At 41.3% G+C, this 20,150-nt stretch overlaps 1 protein-coding gene across 1 annotated transcript in view; it reads left to right on the forward strand.

The window, feature by feature from the left end:
- The first annotated feature begins 992 nt into the window (after positions 1 to 992).
- LOC121871900 overlaps positions 993 to 20,150 on the forward strand; it is a 46,426-nt gene continuing 27,268 nt past the window's right edge. Inside the window, exons 1-5 of the mRNA XM_042374495.1 lie at positions 993 to 1,076; positions 3,717 to 3,722; positions 11,392 to 11,461; positions 11,820 to 11,909; positions 20,037 to 20,060. Coding sequence (XP_042230429.1) covers positions 11,419 to 11,461; positions 11,820 to 11,909; positions 20,037 to 20,060 — 157 coding nt within the window. The 5' untranslated portion in view covers positions 993 to 1,076; positions 3,717 to 3,722; positions 11,392 to 11,418. The remainder of the gene's footprint in view (positions 1,077 to 3,716; positions 3,723 to 11,391; positions 11,462 to 11,819; positions 11,910 to 20,036; positions 20,061 to 20,150) is intronic.

A 20,150-nucleotide genomic window follows, 5' to 3' on the forward strand; every position in this document is an offset into this window, starting at 1 on the left:
AGAGCAAAGTTGTGAAGAGATTTACTCATAATTGCTTCAGGATAAAGTGTTTAGTTAAACGAATCATGACTCAATCTTTATTTCTATTTTTTTATGTAAATAAAGTAGATATTCATCTCACTTCAATAGCCATTAGTATTATAGTTAGGGGACGATGTGGATGGATTTGAAGCCATAGTCGAGAATAACATTAGTAAATAACAGGTGGTATGCGTTCGTGGTGATGAACATATTATCCCGTACCAATACCAGTATAGTGTACTGCCGGATTTATTGAACAACAACGATAAATGTTGTGTAAACATCCATTACTGTAATTTATTTGAGTATATGATGTTTCTACGTGTTGATTTCTTCATAACAGAAAATGAGGGCTTACCCCACACTCGTTTAAAGGCTAACTTAGGTAAATTGGTAACCATTCTCTGTTACAATTTAAAACATACAGGACATAGTGAGGATGTATATTGGTTTCACGGGATGGCGAGGAAACGTTGGCTAACACATAGAGTGATTTAGTTCTTATCTCTGTCTCCATAACATATTAGTGCATCTCTTGTGGCGTTCTGTGATCCATTTACCGTATTTACCCTGTTTAGTGCATGTTAATCCCTGTTAGTTAAATGGGTCGGGGAGATGTCTTATGAATCTCCCCATAAACTAGTAATTCATATATATATATATATATATATATATATATATATATATATATATATATATATATATATATATATATATATATATATATATATATATATATATATATATATATACTGTGTGTGTGTGTACTTTTTCTGTTAGAATTTTTTTCCCATAAAAAGTTTTAAGATGTCGTGTGGAAGGTTTCATGATCTGAAACTAATAATTAGTTTTCCGATATCATGATTTTTACTTTACATGAACCACTCTGGGATTTTATTTAAGTCCATTAAAAGAAATTCTTTTCCGGGTCATAAACGATACTAATAACACTTGTGTCTCTACAGACGGCGCTGCACTGGGCGGCCAAGCACGGGAGGAATGAGGTGGTCAAGCTCCTGGCCGGCACACACCATGTTGACGTGAATGCCAGATCCGTGAGTATCTGTCCTCCACCGTCACCCCCTGTCCACCACTACACTTCACACCTGTCCACCACCACACTTCACACCACTACCACCTGTCCACCACCACACTTCACACCACTACCACCTGTCCACCACCACACTTCACACCACTACCACCTGTCCATCAAGGTCTCAGTTAAAAGTTCAATATCAAAACCTCCTCTGAATTTTAACTCTTTTATCTTCTCTCTTGGTGTTTTGAAGCGACACACAACACAAATACTCATCATTATTGAACAACTGCACAACATCTTCATCATAGGTCCTTTGTTATCACCATTGTGTTCCTGTGCCTCAGTACCTGTAGCCCCCCACCTTATTTCACCTTGTAAGATTAATCATCCTAACACCAACCTGACATAACATAAGCTAACCTAACCTAACTAATGTATCCTGATCCAACGTAACATAACCTAACCAAACCTAACCTAACCATAATGTAAATTAATCCAACCTACTATAACCTAACCCAACCTAGCCTAACCTAATATAACTTAACCCAACCAGACCAGATAATAATAAGATATTTAAGCAGGTGACAAATTGGGAGCTAATTTTCAGGTGATCCGAGTACAGTACAGTAGGGCGTCAAGGTGTACTAGAGCACCTGGGTCTTCTCGGCAGGTGACAGCAACACCCAGTTTATTGTTGCACACCTTGATTATGTATTGACAGACGCTGGCTTGTGGTTTTATTATTATTGTAATTATTATGTTTTTTTCTGATTATTAGTGTAGTTATCAATTGTTAGTGTTGTTAATTATTATTATTATTATTGTTATTATTATCATCATCATCATCATCATCACTTTATTTATCGAAAAAACTGTTCTGGGGGTCTTAGTTGATGGTAGTTGTGACCTGTTGAAGCTCTCCTAGTTATAACTCACTGAACTAGCAGACGAAATTGATCTTGAAGTTTTAGTTAGAATCATAGATCGCATAAGACAGCGTCATTAAGGAGAGATGGATACATGAAAGCGTTATAAAACATATTCGTTATAAAACATATTCAGGAGACCAAATAAGGAGTGTTGCAAACCTGTGGTGGTGAGGCGCCATGTTTCAGTGTGTGTGTGTGTGTAGTGATGACTCCTGCACCGTGACATTGACTGATGTACTTGATGGCTGGCAGGTTTAGTGGCTTGTTAGGGCGCTGGTTGTGTGTGTTGGTGGTATAGCAGTTGTAGGTGCTGCCGTCCGTATAATAACTCTTTGCAATCGAGGACATAATTATGGAGGATGGGAAAGGTTATAGGTGCTTGTCCACAGTCTTACCGGGGACGTTTAGTGACGTTGTACTCTGTGATTAATTGTTATGTCCTCCCCAGGAAGATGAGGTGTTCAGGGAGTCGCAAAACTTTTCACCAATATTTTACTGCTTGTAGGAGAGGCGGCAGACAGATGAGGACCAACAGTAGCCTCCGTGTCGTGCCACCCAAGGTTAACTACACCCGGATCCTTGTGGTCAACAGCCCACGGCGGCAGCTGGGTCTACATATCTCACGTATATACAATACCTCACAAACACTGAACATCTCATACAATTCTACCTGAAATTAACCCTAGGAAAATTTCATATCAGATCTGAAGTCACGTGAAGGTGTGATGTTAAAGGATGAGCCTGACGCTGATATGGTCGCTACCCTAGCAAGTGTTCTCATGACAGATTTCAGGGAAAATTCTCCACACACACACACACAGAGTTGGTGGTCATAATTATACACATGTTCAGTAGAGAGAGGCCGGAGCCGAGGTACTTATGTGAGCACCCAGACCTGGGTGGTGGATATAAAGAAAAAGATCTGTGGTTTGCTAATCTTCGCTAGTGTAGGTGAGAACCAACCTAAGAGGACAGTTGTTAATAAACTCGGTGTTTGTCCCGCCTGGTAGTGGGGGACGTAGGGTGGTGGTACGTGGCGGCAGTCAGCAAAATAATAACTTAGTACGGTAAAGTAGAAGATACCATTCCATACACAGCACACAACACCGAGAAGACCAATGGATGACCAAAAACCAATAGCAGCTCACCTCCTTAAAATCCAGACTCCCATAAAACCCCGGCGTCCCCCCCCCCCGCCCTTGTAGCGGGGGTAAACTAAACATCAACAACAGCAGGGTGGTCCGCCACCCACTATTGCTCGCTGACTTATTTCTGGATTTCTCCTCATCTCTTCCATTAAATATTTTTTTCTGGTTCAGTGACTCTCATGGGCGATTCATTCATTCCATCTTTGGCATAGGATTGATAAAAATCTGATTTGATATAATGTAGAATTTAATTTATCCGATATTTTTACGTGAAAAAGCCACTTGTCTTTTAATAATATTCCGAGTGTCCCAGCAGGGATAGAATTTCCCCCGACACGGTGGAGAGGGGAGCAGTTCTCCTGAGTGGATTAGCAAGGGTTTTGCATATATATTTATATTCCCCGCTGATGATTTTTATGTAACACACTTGATCCTTTCTCTCTCATTGCATGTGGACGCTGTGACGTGGACCCCTATTATGCCTCACTGCCTCACTCTTGGACACACGTGGGGACGTCCTCTTCGCTCTGGCTCCTGCTGGGGGACAACTCTGCTGCTGCTACTGCTTCACCACATCAGAACGGGGTAAGTGTCACTTAGTGGTTGGGTGTCAGCAGGTTGGGGTCTGGTGTAGTCCTCGAGCTCGGGAAGGTCGTCAGCTGGTAGAGAGCGTCAGTTAATAGGGAATGTCAGCCGAGAAAGAATTGTCAGCTGGTACAAGATGTCAGCAAGTATAGGGCGTTAACTGATGCAGGGAGTCAACTGGTAATGCAAATCATGTGGTACAGTATAGTAGTAATTGGTAGAAGGAGTCAGCCGCTAAATGGTTGTCAGCTGGCAGAGGGAGTCAGCTGCTAGAAGGTTGTCAGCTGGTAGAGGGAGTCAGCCGCTAGAAGATTGTCAGCTGGTAGAGGAAGTCAGCTGGTACGAGACTCGTGTGGCTGAGTGGAGGCAGACTATCAGCAGGTGATGGTGACGGACAGTGTTAGATGGTGGTGGTGACGGGATTGTCAGCCGGTATTGGTAGTGTTGGAGATTTGGGGGGGGGGGTGGCACTGGAGAGACTATCACTTGGTGTTGATGGTGATGAGGAAGCAGTGTCAGCTGATGATGGTGGAGATCAGGAGAGAGTGTCAGACTTGTGGTGGAGACATTGTCAGCTGGTGGTGATGATGGGAAGGGGACTTTCATCTGGAGATGTTGGTCATGGGTGGCAGTGTCAGCTGGTGGCGGGATCATTGTTGAGGAAGGAATGTGTCAGCTGGTGATGGGGGTGATAGTGAGACAGTGTAAGCTAATAATGAGGGGGGGGGCACTGTCAGCTGGTGGTGGTGATGGAGGATCAGTGTCTGCTGATAGTGGGAGGACAAGTGTCAGCTGGTGATGGTAGTGTGATGGACAGTGTCATCTAGTGATGGTAGTGGGAGGGACAATGTCAGCTGGTGATGGTAGTGGGAGGGAATGTCAGCTGGTGATGGGAAAGACAGTGTCAGCTGGTGATGTTAGTGGTGGTAGTGGTGGGACAGTGTCAGCTAGCTATGGTAGTGGGAGGGACAGTGTCAGCTGGTGGTGGTGATATGTAAGGACAGTGTCAAGTGGCGATGGTAGTGGGAGGGAGTTGTCAGCTGATGAAGGGGGGGGGAAAGTGTCAGCTGGCGATGGTAGTGGGAGGGAGTTGTCAGCTGATGATGGGAGGAACAGTGTCAGGAGGAGAGAGGTGCCGGGTGTGTGAGCGCGTCGTCCTAGTGATCGATACGTCCTCCTCCTCCTCATGTGTATGGCAGCCACCCTCCGTTTTTACATCATATATTTTTTTGTATCTGGCCTTAATTAATACATCAGGCCGGCACGTTCTTAGCCAGGGATTAATTTATATGCAAAATTGTCGAGTTATTGGGGAGGGGGAGGACGGTGGTGGCTAATGTGAAGGAATTTACTGTGGGGTTGACTTAGGTAATCTGCAGTGTGGGGTTGACGCCTTGTTCTCCTCTTCCCTGTCTTGATGTACTCCTGGCTGTCTGTGGGTGGTGAGATGTACTCCTGGCTGTCTGTGGGTGGTGTGATGTACTCCTAGCTGTCTGTAGGTGGTGCGATGTACTCCTGGCTGTCTGTGTGGAGGGATATTTATATTCACACTGTGTTGAAGAAATGTAGACTTATTGAGGTTGCCAAAATAATCCCATTTAAATTAGTCTTTATAACCAGAGTACTCTCTTAACAAGCACCAGTGACGTCATAGACTTCTCGCGGGCTTGGGCAGATACTAGCAAAAATAAATACCGGTATATAAGTAAATAGAACGAAATACGTAAATTGAATACACGTGAAATATAATGCATGAGGAGTTATATTTGTGTACATCTCACACATTCACAAAATGCATATATTTGCAAATGCATTTCAACTACAGGGGAAACTTAACTTGGGGAATCCGGCGACCAGCTAACTCCCCGCTCTCCTCACAGACAACCGCTCGGGGTAATAGTGTATTGTTATTAATACTGTCATTATTAGAGTCACTTTATTATTGTTATTATTTGTATTATTATTAGTCACTGTATTATTTATTATTATTGTTATTTTATCATTGTTATTTTTATCATTATTGTTAGTTTTATTATTAGTTATTTTTATCATCATTGTTATTTTTGTCAATTGTTATTTTATCATTATTGTTGTTATTATTCGTATATTAGGAGAATAAGATTTTTGTTGTTCATCATCTAGGCATTTTGACTTCTACCTTTTGAACCACTGGAATAATAACCCACCTGAGTGAATGTTTACGGGTGGTAGATGACATGTGGGATAATAGTGTAGTTTATATTATATTCCTGTGTGTAATTGTAGACTGTTAAGAGGTGACGGTGTGTTGCTTTATTAATACAGTGTCTGGGTGATCATCATACACCTATATCGTATACTCAGATTGCTAAACTTTTGACTTAACAAATCTTATCTCGCCAGAAGATTAACACCCCCAGTGCTAACCTAACCTAACCTACCCTACCCTACCCCTCCTCTCCTCTCCTCTCCCAAGTTGCATTAGGTAGTTAATTTTCAGGTGAGATAAGCTGAGGGGGGATTCTCAGGTGATTCGCTCAGTTATTTGACGTGCTGGTGACTCGATAGTGGCAGGTACATATGTGTGTTAGAGAGAGAGAGAGAGAGAGAGAGAGAGAGAGAGAGAGAGAGAGAGAGAGAGTGAGTTTGTAGGGGGATTCACCACTGCTCCACACCTCAAAATAACATATCAGTGTACTGTACTGTATATTACATGGCAAATACACATTTCAGTGTACTATTACACTGTAGTGAATATACATCTTAGATTAATATTGTATCTGTAAATTGTATACTCTCCCGACGGCATATATCATCTGAAATGTAGTATTCATTTAAATTTGCATTATACACGGTCGTGAATATACTTCTCACGTATATAATATATCGCCTAAATATACTTCACATGAAAATAAACTTGAGTATAATCCTAAATATATCTTCTTCAAGCCGATAGCAGTACTGTATAATGCCATCCTGGTATTTTTAGCTTGTGCTCGGGTATTTTGATGGTGTCTATGTATATTCGTATGTATATATGCATGTCTGTATGACGAATATAGCCCTCTGGAGTGTGTGTGTATATGTCTGTGTGTGTGTATGTGTCTGTGTGTGTATTATGGCCCGCATATTGATGTGGGCCTGAGAACAAAGCGGTTTTAGAAATTTCGCCAAACAAATTCCCGGCGGTGACCAATTTTTAACGAGAATTTACCGCCGGCCAAATTGCTGAAACATTTTTTGGTTCTCTTCACCCATCGGGTTATGGCCTTGGTGCTCTGTGTGTGTGTTGGTCGTACTCTGTCGAGTGCGTCATTCCCACTGTGTTCAATATCGTTCTGGTGGTGTTGTGTTGTCCCCTTGGTGTTATATGTCGTGTTGTCGTCCCTGTGGTGTTATGTGTCGTGTTGTGTCTTTCCCCTGGTGTTATGTATCGTGTTGTGTCGTCCACCTGAAATTGTGTCGTGTTGTGTCGTCCACCTGGTGTTGTGTCGTGTTGTGTCGTCCAGCAGTTTTCCGTGTGCCCAGCAGTTATCCATGTATACCCAGTAGTTATCCATGTATGCCCAGTAGTTATCCATGCATGCCCAGTAGTTATCCATGCATGCCCAGTAGTTATCCGTGTGTCCAGCAGTTATCCATGTATACCCAGTAGTTATCCATGTATGCCCAGTAGTTATCCATGCATGCCCAGTAGTTATCCATGCATGCCCAGTAGTCACCTGCACATGCCCAGGACCCACATAGAGGTAACACGTCATTATGCTCCACTAAAAGCTCTTTTTTTTCACCTGAGAACATTATACCAGTGACAGGTTGACTACTCAGGGACAGAGGTGATACATGGTACGAATAATTAGCAAAGTATTCACATTTTCTGATGATGAGTCATGAAATAATTACTACATATACCATAATGTCTGTATAAATTTATAAGTTAAGATACAATTATTTTCATTACAAATCCTGCATATAGTTAAACAACTCGAGGAATGTCAACACGCTGTTCATTTTTACAAAGCGTGTTGGATTCGTCCTTATAATGAGTAACTATGACCTATAGAATCATTAATTGAAAATATATTTTACATGCAATTTAATAAGTAATGATGCTGTATGAAAATCTGTCACTCTTTAATGAATAGCATAAGTCAATGTTGGGTAAATATTTGTTTGTTTTATATTAGATCGTATGTAGCTCGTGTAAATTGTGTTCGTAAACAGTGGACAGGCACAGACATCCCCAGAGTACACAGGTCCTTGTTGTTCTCCTGACGACTCTCTCGCTGATTTTTTTCCACATTTGCCCTGAGCGTCTGGCAGCGCGGCGATACATGTCCGTCCATCTGACCTATTTTATACAGATTACACACACACACACATGCCTGAATGTGTTTGGCAGACAGTGCGGCCGGAACGAAGGACGTCTTGGTGTGTTGTGGAGTATCGTTTGTTATGGTGTGTTTTACCATAGTGTTCACTCCTCACTCGTTATATGGTGATGTAAATGTGTTTGTTTTATACATAGTTTGTCGGCACGAAACATGACTAAAACAGACACAATATTTTGACACAACTTCACTAAGATTATACGAAATTATAAATTTGTAAAGATATGTTTGTTAATAATAGATGATACACTGTATTTACTGATCGTAATTAGCTTGTTTGTAACTTACAGACTACTAAAGAAAATATAATTATATACTTCCACTTGGGGAAAGTTATTCATCAGAAAACCACCGATGGAAAATATATACAGTTATAAAGAAGATTGTTCAGTAGCCACCTTACAGCTAATGTGATAGTCAGCCACATATTCAAATGGCATGTGTTTTGCTACACGTCAGATGGGGAGCTGTACTGCGATCGTAGAAGTTGAACTGGAATTGTATGAACAAATAATTTTGGTTTTACCGTGTTATTAAACAGTTGATAATATGGTGTGAAAGTACACCGAGGCCATGTAACTGTAGACATATTGTACGACAGGCCTTTCCTGGGGTGATTCTTAGGAGGGTGGTGAAGATAGCGCTCCACCTCCCAGCATTACTACATTTCATTATATGATCAAGATAAAAAATATGAATTCCATCCATAAATGTTTACTTGACTTAAGTAACTTAAAAATCTAGTATGATAAGTTGTTTTCACTTGTTACTTACATGACAATGATGTACTAACATGACACCACCTGAGTGGGGCAGGATAAGGGCGGCCCACACGCGCTGCGGCCTCACAAGTTTTAGCCTGTTTTAAGGTACTGTATATTAAAGTGGTACAAGCCAACAGCTGAAGCTTCCCTGTAGCTGAGACACCACCCAAAGTTGTCAACAATGGCAATTGTCGTATCTTCCTGGTGACAGCTCATATAATTAGTAAAATCATTAATTCGTTTTGAAAGACTTAAAGCTGAGGTTTATTTTAGGGATTATTAGAGTGACACATTGTGTTGTATGGAGGAGGAAAGGGGGGGGGGGGTTAGGGGAGCATCAGTGTCGGGTCATCCTCGTACAATAGACACTGATTGAGACGTCAGACAGCCGCCCATAGTGCGCCTTCGTGGTGATGCACTTTGGGTTGGTGGCTCCAGCTAACATAATCTGACCTTTAATTTAAACTGAAAGAGCCTGAGCCTGTGACATTTTGTTCTCTTTAAACACGTTACTATATTGGTGATGGGACTTTGTCCAGTAGGAAACTGTCTGACGGGACTTTTGTACTTGTACAGTTGGTGATGAGTAACCTGCCAGCCTCACTGTCCTTCCCATTGTTGTATCCTTTCTCAGGGGAAACAGAGAGAGAGGGAGAGTGTTAGAGCGTGCGAGGGAGTGTGGTCACTGGTGGAGGGAGTGCTGCTGGCTGGCTGGGCCAGGGACGACATATTGTACTCTGGCAGTTTTAATTACTGGTGGTCCCTCGTTAGCCTCGTTGCAGCTGTTAATTGAGGCGTTGAGCGCTCGGGGGGCCGACAAAACAGTCATGGCCGATTGAAGAATTACTTGTCGAGCACAGGTACGACGCGGCAATTGTTGCTAACTGCCGAGTGCATCGTTTGTCCGGGTTGATTGGTCGTTACTCCGCCCGTTTTAATTATGGCAAAGGCGATTTGCAATATAAGCGACGAGAAAGAATGTTGGTGGTGGAGGAGAAGGGCCCTTGTGTCCGGGGGTGGCAAGGTCGTGTTTGGGTCGGCCAGGGTGATGGAATATGTCATGAGTGCAGCAGCGCCTGATAGACTAACTCTTCCCCTCTCGCTGTTGATATTAATATGTATGTGGAAATTACCACGCGTTGCCCGAGGCGCGATAATTGCCTTATTTCTCACTCGCGCTGTTGCCTTACTCCCTTACAATTGTTTGTTTATTATTTGTTGAAAGGAAGTACAGTATCTACATTTCTATAGTTCACTCTCGTGCGTGTGTTTGTGTTAAAACTCCGGGGATACAGTGGAGGCCACTTCCCACCCCCTTATATTGCACGAGATATTTTGATTTAATCTGAATCTACTTATCAGATTAACACCCCAAGTGCGCCCGAAATCCTATATTAAAGTTTGTTTGGGAATAAACCAGCGGTGGTCTTGCAAAATCCCCTTCCAATCCCCCCTCCCCCGAGCACCAAGTTGCGGGTAAGTTGGTGGTGATGCGCTTTTGTTTGTTGAGTAGGCTGGGGCGCTGCCTGATAGGTTTATGCGGGCGTGAACGTGTTGGGCCGTGTTATTTGGTGCTTGTCTCTTGTTAACTGGGTATTGACCACTGGCAATATTCGTCCTCTTGTAATTTCTCGTAATGCTCGCTGCGGAGTAGTAGGACTTGTGTGTGTAATTTCATATCCAACGGAGATTGTTCTTATTTTTTATTTTGGGTGACTCTCCTGTAGTAGCTGGGAGGTGCTGGGGGAGAGGTAGGGTGTCTATTACAGTGTCTGTGTTGGAGTAGGAACTTGTGTTGGAGCAGGACCTTGCGTTGGAGTAGGAACTTTTGTTAGAGAAAGACCTTGTGTTGGATCAGGGCCTTGTGTTGGAGCAGGACCTTGCGTTGGAGTAGGAACTTTTGTTAGAGAAAGACCTTGTGTTGGAGCAGGACTGTGTGTTGGATCAGGGCCTTGTGTTGGAGCAAGACCATGTGTTGGAGCAAGACCTTGTGTTGCAGCTAGACGTCACCACTAGCACTCGGATATTATACCTGTAGTGGAAGAGTCGGGTGTCACAGTCAGGCGTTTAGGGTTAAGGATGTGGATTAACAAAGTCAGATGTTACAATATAGAGGTAGATGGCGTCTTTTAGTGTCAGGTGTTGTACTGTAGAATCAGATGGTGTCAAATCCTAAAACTCCCTCCAGCGATGTCTGCTGCAGTAGTCTTTTCATCCTTCTTCATTTTTACCGATAATTGCTACATTGAAAATTGCTACTATATTCATATTTGTAGTTTTGCCTTGTTATCCCTCCTCCTTCCACCAGGCCAGACAAGGGGGATGATATAGCGATCGGTGTGTATAAGAGCCTTATCAGCTTAATTGTAGTTTGTTTGTGTGTATGTCTGTAATCACCACTTCTCAGCAGGTCACAGATGGCTCTCTCTCTCTCTCTCTCTCCATGATGTAACCCAGATGTATGGTGTGATCATTTTCCACCTGTGTTTTAGAAGGTGTAGTGTGTATTGTGCAGTAATTGTGTTGTATTTGCAGGGATACACGCCGCTGCACATCGCTGCCATGTACAACCGCTCCGAGGTGTTCGATCTGCTTGTACATTATGGTAAGTATCTGTCACACACACACACACACACACACACACACACACACACACACACAGGTTTTGATTATTATAAATTAAGTGTGAGAGTCCGCCCAAGACCCTACAACCTCCTTAATTCATACTGGTAGTGGTCATCACGGCAGACTGAAGACACTAAGTTTCATACAATAAGTGAGATTTGTGTCATTTTTAATTAGGTCGTGTAATTATTTTGAGGACTTGTGAGGTTGGAGGCATGTTAGAGTCTTGTTAATAGTGATGTTCAAAATTTTGTTTGTGTTTGAGATATTTTCATTGTTTATTTGTCAGAGTGAAGGTAGTTTATGTGTTGTGTTTAATAATTTGTTGTGTTTGGCAGGTGGTGACCTCAACATGCGGGACTATTCGGGTAAGAAGCCTCGCACCTACAATACCATCGCCTCCACCGTCTCCCACGACACTCAGAAAAGTAAGTACATCACACACACCGGCATCCTCACGTCCACTGATTCCCACGCCCCCGCCCTCAACGGCAGTGACGACTTGGATGGGTGGCAAGTCTCCCCCCTGGACCGGAACGACCGCGGATCTCGCGCCTCCTTACGCAGGGTACAGTCACATGGTCTCCCTGGCTTGGTCGAGCGAAGCTCCCAAAGACTGGACAGGGCCAAGAGGGTGGGCTCAAAGAGGTTCGAGAGAATCAAGCGGTCCTTCACTTTAACCCCTCACGACAGACCCACGAAGTCCCCCAGCAACATTAGACGACCCCACTCCCAGGAGATTGTGTATGAGGAACCCGAGGACTGAGGGACTACCTCACCTCTCTTACAGCTCCCACCTTACCTCTCATCCTCTGTATTTTCCTCTCCCCATGCATTCCAACCTGTCCCCGCGTCGTTGCCTGCCCACACCCACTTCACCTATTCCTTCTCTGCCTCTCCTCATCCTGTTCCCATCCATCCACCTCCACATCTCTCTGCCTGTATCTCTCTCCTTCTCCCAATCCACTGATCCCCCCTTCCTTCACCCGCCACTTGTCTCTCATCCTACCCTGTTTCCTTCTCCCCCCCGTCCCCCATAACTACGCCAACAACACACACACTTTAGTCGTCCCCAAAAGCCTTCACATTCACTCACAATATGTGACTCTGATCTTTGGGGATGTGATGTACAGTCCCCTTCACTAGTGTGTTTACAGGGGCGCGTCAAGGTTTTTGTTTTTGTTTTGCAGTGTGGCAGCCCTTTGTTAGTGTACATTCGACAGAAGGAAACTCGCAGTAGTAAACATACTGTGGAATCAAAGTAAACAATATTAAAACAAATATCTCAATGTAAATGATATGTGGAATGTTTATATGACGAGTCCCTGTAAACGCACTAGTGATGGGGACTGCACCTCTTGGCGTATTGTTAACAGGTAGAGCCGTCACATTAGTTCAGATTCTCAGAGGCTCGTGCGATGGATAATCCCCTTTACTGAGTATGGCAGAATGTACCCTACTGGCTGACTTGATGCTGAAGCAGAAAAATTAACCTCCAGTGATAGGATCCAAATTACATTTAACAACAGTAAAGGTACAGCATTAACACATAGAATATTACCAAAGAGTCTGTAATGCTAAGTATTGTATCAAGTGAATGTACCCAGTTAAGGTAGAGTTTCAGAGTAATTTTGATGCCATTTCTGAACGTTACTGTTGTGCTTTCGCTTATATGCATGAACCTATTGGGTATATTCTCTTATCTTCACTTGCGAGGATTGTTTAAAGTAAGAATCTTAGAGTCGAACCATGGACATAAGGCTCGTGCCATTTATTTACTCCAAGAATTTAAGGAATTTTAAGAATTGGTGAATAAAAGAAAATGAGGAGTTGTTTTAGGATGTAAAGGCAGTCACGGACCTTGTTGAAAAGTGATGGTGATATTGTAAATTATCGTTATGAACAGAAAACCTTTTATTTGAAGTATTAGCTGCATAGTACTGATATAGAACGTGGACAGGTTGAAGGCCATGTTATATTATAAAGTATTGTTGAAGATAATATTATTGTGTATATTGTTTTAGATAAGAGTTTATTGTTGCATATAATATGATAAGAGGGCATGTTGGATTTATTATAGAAGATAAGAAATTCTTGTGTGCTTTGTCTATACTGGGTGGGGGATATGGTGTAAACATAACGTACTATACATAAACAAACTTTCAAATCCCCAACTGACCTACTTTAACCAAACCGTCGACTCGATTCAGTCTGTTTCGATGTCTGTGTGTAGTGTCGGCGGAGTGGCTAGTGAGGAGAGCCGCTCTACCCTCCCTCCCTCCTCTACCGCTTCCCTCCGTATATTGATAATAAACTAACTTACCCAGACGTGCTACCTAGAGTACAGTCACTTAACCACCAGCATGATGTTGCTGTGATGGTTTGACCTGTAATGTTACGGAGAAAGCCCATTGATGGATTTCTTAAAGTTGTTCCAACTACATTGTACTTGTCTTCCGTGACATCAGAACGGGTTAGGCGGTGAGCAGGTAGCGCTGGTATCAAGGAAGGTCACAGCGTATAAAAGTTTGGGACAGTCATCCAACTCATCACCACGATTGTCCTTTTAGTGCATGTCAATGTTCAGTCCTATGTGGATAAACCTTTAGTATTACCGATATCTTACATTTATATTGTGTGTATAAATGCGTGTACGAGACACTAACGACTCAATACATGACCTGACATGTTACTACACGTCTCGTTCCCGTCATGGCCTCGTTGGGCTGCTTCATGGTCAATACCCCGGACACACACCACCTATTATATTTCGGATCAAAGTCCCGTTTGTGTGTTTTTTCTCCTCGTCAACAGCAGCTGTGATCTATGATGACTGGAGAAGCACAGCGTCTCCTCTAACGCTTGACTAAGATCCTTGACACTAATTTGTAACTCACTTGTTCTTGTCGTCTTCAAGAAACCCTTGCAACAGAAATCTACTCCATGCATCTTCGCACATGCTGGCACGCACACAGACTTGAGCGATAAATGTACACATGAATACGTTCACGCACAGAAACTATAAACTATTCATAAAACTGTTCACTTTGACTCTTCCTGTTCGTCGTAATGTAAAATAAAAAGTAAAAAGACAACAAATAAAAGGACACTAATATTGAAGTAGTATTCAGGTTGTAGGTGAAAACGGCGAGAATACTGAGGAGTCTTATACACGTTCATATAAGTTCAGTACTTGTAGTAACTTAACACGGTGACCCTGTACTTGTCCTCCCTCACATGTAGTGTTTACAGGGCCCAGGAAACTAGTTGTATACACCTATATGATGCTTGTATTTCATAATCCTGTAACATTGTCCCTTGTAATGTAGGGCTGTGTGTGCATTTCCATTGGGGGGAAAGGGAAGACTTTGCATTTCGTGAATACAAAAAGAAAATTAAAAGGCTGTGGGGTCGTCGCATGTTAAGTGAATAATTTAAGCGAAAACTTATATAAAATTTTGCAGGTTTGAAATTGTTTTGAAAATGAAAATATAAGGATTAGTGTAATGGAAACTACGGCCGTATCCCCCACAAAAAAAAATAATGCTAACATCACAGCAAAAAGTGAAGTGCATTCACACGAGAGGCGTGATTTCTTAGTAGTTAACCAGTACACATCTCGTGGTAGTTTTGTATATTGAAAAAACAACACTAGAGGGAGAAGACTCATACACTATTACAGTATTGTTTCTGAAATCAGGAATGATTAGGGTGTGTTAGGTGGTTGTGGTCAATCATTACTTATTTTTTGCAACATGAGAATGAAGGAAACTGCAGCGGGCCCATTAGTCTATACTAGGCAGAACCTGCCACTCTTCCGCACCTCTATTTTCCAGATCAATGTTTACCTGTTTCATCTTAAATCTAAATTTCTACGTGTTCGCTCCTGGTTTGATAGTTTAAGTATTTTAGTATCGCCTTTATTTAACCTTGACTTCCATTTATACCCCTCGATTTCTTAATCTGTCTCTATATTTCAAGAGTCCTAATGCCCGGGATTAGCTTTGTCATCCTCCTGTGAATGCTTTCTTGGACGAGTATCGTCTGTTTTTTTTTTTGTGTTTTTAAGACTTTTGACACTATTTAGGGTTCTCTTGTAAAGATTGAACAACCTAATTCTTGACCAACTGAGACGTAATTTCTCCAAGCTTCTTGAAATACTTAGCTTAACAATTCTTTCTACCTAAGCTGGACCGGATGCGTGTGTAGTCGCTTAATTCTTACCTAAGCCAACACGCGTTGATGTCTTTGATTTCTTGGGTACAGGATTAATATTTTACCTCTTATGTTTCTCTTTATCTACTTCGCATTTATCTTGCTGGAAAAGTTTTCCACGTTGCTCGAATTGGCTGTCAGTGTAGTGGTCAGTTTTGTGAGGACCGCAGGCCACAGTGATGTCTATTTATCTATCTATGTTGGACGTGTGAATTATATACTTTAGTGTAATATATAATGTGTCCATACAACTATTGTTAACGTCAGTGATAGCTTCCAGACAGACGTGTTCAGCTTCAAACTGTTATCTTGATCACAGTGGCGTGATTACCAGTTAAGTCTTTAGTATAAGTGTTCTTTGGTATTAGTGTTCATTAGTATTAGTTAGTGTTCTTTAGTATAAGTTAGTGTTAAGTTGCAATATGTAATGATAGTAGAGGAGTGTTGGTGCAGAATAGCGAGGTGTTAGTTGATCACCATATTGAGAGTCGAGTACAGTACTGACTCGTGTAAACAAGCAGCCCTGGCACCGGCTACACTCACTCTTGCATATATTTTATTCCATGATTCCAGTCGGTGATGTGTAAGAACAGTGTGATTCTTCAACACTTTATAACCAAAAATACTTCCTAAACCCCCTTAGAATGGAGACAGATTTTATGTGGTGAATTTTCATATATTTTTATTTTATAGTTATGAGAAAGGAGATTGTTTTGTGAAGGGTTGAGTTGGCGTAACGAACGGTAGCTGACGTATACCGGTTACGAGGAGATGTGTGAGACTATTACTATGATTAGATAATACCAACACAGAAAATCCTTTTTAAAGACAAATATAAGTATTGTGAGGACAGCTGTGGTCAAATGGGCTTTAGTCTTTATACTAGGCTTCCAACTTAACCTAACCATTAAGACTGGGCCTCAGCATTAATGATTAGGAAGAGGTTGTGGCTACTTGACCTATAATCATGAAGGTTGGTTAAGGAAGGATTGGTCACTATTTGCCCTCGACATCAACAAAAACAACGAGTAGTCAGAGGAGGCATGACTAGAACCTTGTTCAAACACACTCATCAGTAGACACCTCACAAACCGCAGCTCACTATAGTATTATTATCCTCTCTTGGTCAGCCTTCTGGTTAGGTTCCAACTGTTAGTGGGTCACATCGTGTATGTTTACAAAGTTGCCACGCTTGAACCTTCGACCTGGCAGGTAGTTCACAGGATTTGTTGTGATGAAAAATTTATTGATATTCAGTCCTAAAGTAGAGTATTGAGGGAAGTTCACATGAGGTAAAAACTATAGTGACCAAGAAGTGATGTTCTCAGACTTTGTTCATTTCGTTTAAAGTTAGTAAATGTTCCTACTGAATAACGTAGATATATGCCGCTGCCTCTCACACTCTCCTCGTCACCACACTTGACCCTCTTAGCTTAAATAACAGTATGAATTATTTGATTATACAACTAGGATAGATCTTTATTAACACTAAAAAACAACTTGATTCTTGTGCGGGCTTCACCATGTTGGGTGTTGGTCAGGGACTAAAGGGACTCATTAAGCGACGGACTTGAACGTAATCAAAGTTGACCAAACCTAATTTAATCTACCTAAAACATTATCTAACTTGACCAAAGCTGCTGTTTTTAAATCACCTGGAGAATCTTCACTCCAGCTTATTTCACTTAAAGTTTAACCACCTTAACGCTAACCTAAACTAACCGTACCCCTCAAATAGTGTTAGGGTGGTTAATCTAAAGGTGAAATAAATTGGGGTGGAGTTTCTTCAGATGATCCGTGGTTTTGGTACAAGAATTCAGCTTGGGTTACTGGTCCATCATTATAATGTGTCCTGACTGAGTACCTCTAGTTACTTATTGTGGCTGGAGGTCATCTATGCTGAAAACCATACTTAATTTGTCATTGCTGTCTTGGTATAATAAATATATAATTAGGGATGACCTGAAATCTTATATTTTTGCCCTAAAAAGTCGTAAAGATGAACCAAAAACAATAACCGAATAAAATTGAATTAAAGAAAATTAAGGTTTCAGCATAGATGACTACACCTAGTTGTTTTAATGTTCAAACAGGTGGCAGCACTAACAAGGTAGTTCTTATCGTGTGTTATCAAGATAAGGAAATGAAACGCTTATAATGAAGAGCACTTTCCTGAGAGAGAGGAAGCCCCGCCCTGCCCCGCCCCGACTGAGTGATAACCCGACACAATGACACACCCCGTTCCACGTCTCCACACACACACACACCTCACACTCATATATATTTCACGTAAACCACCTGAAGATTACACACCCCAGCTTATTTCACTTGAAGATTAATCACCTTAACGTTACTTCTGAATGTTAGGGTACCGTTAGGGTGGTTCTTCTTCAGATGAAATATATGGGGTGTTTGATCTTCAGGCTAATCCTTCGTCCAGCTGTAATATCTTACGTGAACGGTCAAGTTTCTCTATCCATCTTGATGTTAAATATATCATCATGTATTTTAGGATATTTAGAGAGGTTAAATCACCATACTCAAGACATTTAAGTCATCATACTCAAGGGGTTGAGTCATTATTCTCAATAGACTAGTTCATTACACTCAGAGAGTTAAATCTGCATTGAAAATGGATATTAATACTGTGTTATGAGTAAGGCTTTTTCAAATAGGTGTACTGTATATCTATTGTTTAACAGTGCATCTTGTAGTCAATCATTTACCAGGTCACGTCAGGTTAGGTTAGGTTAGGTTATCAGGTATTAACACACTTGTTTTAATCCTGTTTTACTAGAAATGGAACACTCAGAGTCGAAGCATTAATTCACGGACAGTAGAAAAAGATTTGCACAAAATAACATTGTAGGAACGTGGCCATGTGACGTGCTCTGTTGCTGTGCGAGTGTGTGTGGTGTTGCTGTGTTACGTGTGTTGTATTGCTCTGTTACCTGTGGGGTGTTGATACATACCCCATCACTCTTATATCTATCCAACCTTTAATTCAAACTTCCCAGTGTGTTTGGTAACTTGCTCCACCCATCCACAACCCTGTTTCCTAGCCAATCATTACCTAATTTCCTCGTAAATCTAAATTTTGTTTAATTTAAAACCATTGCTATGTGTTCTCTCCTGATTTAATAAGTTTATGTTCCTTAGTTTTGTTTTGTTTTTCTTTTATTTTTGCCGATCTTCCATATACAATACTGTATGTACAGCAAAAAAAAAAAAAAAATATATATATATAGTTATATACTGTATATATATATATATATATATATATATATATATATATATATATATATATATATATATATATATATATATATATATATATATATATAAATCTGCCTCTTTACGGTGTTACACAATATGACACACCGGACAAAATATAAGTATCCTTACATTTTCTTACTCTCGGATTTATCTGTGTTCAGCTGATATTTTGTTGCCTTCTTCGCTCCCTAGTCTAGGACCTTTACAGTGTTCCGCGTTGAGTTACATCTGCTATGTTTCAGTTCATGCTAAAAGTGTATTCAAGTCTTCCTGAAATTTTCCGAGTCCTCAATGCCTAAATGTATGTCGTTAATGTTTATAATAAATAGTAACGGCTCGAGTATTGAGCTTTGGGTACGCCAGGCGTGACGTTATCCCAGTCTGATTTTGTACCGTTTATGGCTCTATGTGGACCGTTTCCTGTTGAATAACCATGCCCTAATCCAATTTAGAATCCCCCCCCCCCCTTCAGTTCCTCCACTTTCCGCATTAGTGTTTCGTGAAAGACTGTCTAAGGCTTTGTTAAAGTCTAGGTGTTGCTGGAGAAATTTATTTAATAATTAAGAAGTGGTGCTGTGTTGCTTGCGAGCTGTGATTGTGTTACATATGAGGTATTGGTGCGTTATATATGGCTTGTACCTTAGTTACTTTTGTGGTATTTTAACAAGATCACTTAGAAACAACAAAGAAGCGATAAAGTGTTTTAACCATTACATAATTTATTGTTGTTTTCATCACCTCCTTAACGCACAGGATTTGCCTACTCTTGTGTACTCTTAATGCTGGTGGGATTTTGTTTGTTTATCTACAGTGTGACGCAAGTTTACCGAAGGAGTGTCGTAGCGGAGGTGTTGACAGTGGCTCAGCTGTCCCTCCACACCCTCACAATCCTGTTACGACTCCTCACCTACCACCACTGCTCTCTCTCTCTCTCTCTCTCTCTCTCTCTCTCTCTCTCTCTCTCTCTCATTGACAATTATCGCACGTTGTTATGCTGTATGATAATTTATATGTACTGCAATAATACCAAAACATTGTCTAATTCCTGACTCTTATTCTTCCAGGGATCCTCCAGAGACGAAATTCCGGTAAGTGACGTCTTCACGCATTTTATCTTAACTCCAAAATATCGTGATAGATTTTTTATTTTTTCAACAGAGAATTTTTTTTAATAAATT

This window comes from Homarus americanus, unplaced genomic scaffold (assembly GCF_018991925.1).
Source record: "Homarus americanus isolate GMGI-L3 unplaced genomic scaffold, GMGI_Hamer_2.0 scaffold34345, whole genome shotgun sequence".
NCBI classification, from domain to species: Eukaryota; Metazoa; Arthropoda; class Malacostraca; order Decapoda; family Nephropidae; genus Homarus; species Homarus americanus.